This window comes from Mizuhopecten yessoensis, unplaced genomic scaffold (genome assembly GCF_002113885.1).
Source record: "Mizuhopecten yessoensis strain PY_sf001 unplaced genomic scaffold, ASM211388v2 hete_36042732, whole genome shotgun sequence".
Lineage (NCBI taxonomy): Eukaryota > Metazoa > Mollusca > Bivalvia > Pectinida > Pectinidae > Mizuhopecten > Mizuhopecten yessoensis.
The window spans coordinates 1-2,026 of record NW_018482913.1 but is presented as its reverse complement, the minus strand read 5'-3'; the positions used below and the strand labels follow the sequence as shown (position 1 = coordinate 2,026).

At 40.5% G+C, this 2,026-nt stretch overlaps 1 protein-coding gene across 1 annotated transcript; it reads right to left on the bottom strand.

Annotated features, from left to right (window-relative positions):
* Window positions 1–92: 92 nt before the first annotated feature.
* On the bottom strand, window positions 93–866 carry LOC110444153 (integrin alpha-1-like). Its single transcript, XM_021488561.1, has one exon. It carries the CDS (start codon window positions 713–715, stop codon window positions 221–223), a length of 495 nt encoding a protein of 164 aa, XP_021344236.1. The 5' UTR covers window positions 716–866; the 3' UTR covers window positions 93–220.
* Window positions 867–2,026: the final 1,160 nt, after the last annotated feature.

The window sequence follows — 2,026 nt, the reverse complement described above, 5'->3', positions numbered from 1 at the left end:
ATGACTTAACCACATGAGAAAAGGCAGCTTGGTAAACCTAGCTACATCCCACTTGCGGCGTATAAGCCTTACATATGTCCTATTCGTGCACGATATGTTACGAGATGTCAGTACCAGGTGAAGATTGTTTGGGTATGTGGAGGTATTTACCACATTGGTATTGGATAAATATTACCGGGTATCACATATATCTACACGTAAACATCAATACATATCTAAGTTAGCTATTTAATGATCGTATAGTGTACATACCGACACACGTCTTGATAGCCAGAATGTTTTTGATGGACTCGAGCGCCTGGAAGTTGCTGACTTGAAACATGTAATCGTGGGTAGGTTTGCTTGCGATCCCTCGCAGTTCACGTCGGTTGATGAAAGAACCGATTCCAATGGCGAACATATGGATTCCCTCGCGGCGAGCTTTCATTGCCTCCCAGACAGTCCGAACCACACTATTGGACTGGCCATCTGTCAAAACTACGGCCACCTTCACTACTCCGGGTCTAGCGCCTCTTCGTTCACTAAACATCTTCCTGCGCATAGTCCAGATAGCCAGTTTGGTATTTGTGACGAATCCCCTCCTCTGACGGACTCGGGAGAGAGACTGGTGCAGGGAGGGACGGTCAAAGTTTTCGTTTAGGTGAAATTCCGTGTGAACATCTGAACTATAGGTAGCAAGACCGATCCTTGTTCTGTTCTCACCAATTTGAAACATATCGACGACATCATTGATGAAGTTGACTTGTCTGAGGAAGTCTGGGCCCCAAATACTGTTGGACGAGTCAATAAGGAAAACAACATCTGCTGGCGTGTTCCCGCAGAAGTACTCCACAGCTGAAAGGAAATCATGATGTGAGAGAAACGGACGTACAGGACAGACACAGCAAGAACAAAAATCAGACGTATGGACGCACAGGACAGACACAAATTGAACAAGATATCAGACGTATGGACGTACAGGACAGACACAAACTAAACAAGATCTCAGACGTATGGAAGTACAGGACACACACAGCATGAACAATATATCAGACGTATGGACTGACACAGTATAAACAAAACAGACAAGGTATCAACAATATATGAGACATACGGACTAACGGACCATATCTGAACTTAACATTTATGACGTTCACACCTTAGAAGTCAAGACATGACAAAGATTTAGCCCTGCTGATTACAAATGGAGAACATCGAAATGATAGAATAGCATTCACATAATCTTACGACATCATGAAAAGAATATACAAAAATTAATACAATATCAGGACAACCCATGTCTATACTTATTATATCGAAACTATCAACCACAGGAAGCTATGCTGGACGCCGATAGCAAGGATATAATTACTTTCTTGGTAAAATCGGCTGTTGCATTTAGTACAGAGTTGGCCCTTGATGTCAAATACATGTAATATATGACGTCTAATGTCAGAAACATTTATCATGTCACCAGCGGGATAACGTTAATTCCAAATTAACATTCATTGGAGACGTCAATAAATTCTCACTGCATGTGTACAGATGTCTCGCGTTAACGCCCACTGCATTTTAATTCTTCCGGATATCAATCCTATAAGCTCGAGTTCTAGTTTACATACGTGTCAAATCAAATCATTGTCTGTGTAAGGTTTGTACGCTTACTGACTGCTTCTTTTCATATTTAATGTCTTATTTAAGACAAACGATCTACATTTGAAGCATGTCACGTGATGGACAGGCGTGACCATCGGTCAGTTAAACATCTTCTCATCCAGTCACGGTGATTTCTCCTAAACATTGAACGATTGATCATACCTGTCAGTTAAAATGTATAATAATTCATACCTACAATAGAGATGTTTTGTAAATTTTTGATCAAAGGCATGTTTAGTTCTTTACCATACAGAACACAGGTATGCATTCCTATTTTTATTCAGAGCCATCTCTATTTACATACGGCATTTCACGTATTACTTTCGCGAAAATGTTCGAAGCGATTCTATCGCAAATTCGATTATTTTGAAAAAAATGTTCCGACACGATA

Bases quoted from the DNA above. Each gene is read 5' to 3' on its own strand.
- LOC110444153 (XM_021488561.1), bottom strand. From the start codon at position 715: ATGTTTCAAATTGGTGAGAACAGAACAAGGATCGGTCTTGCTACCTAT.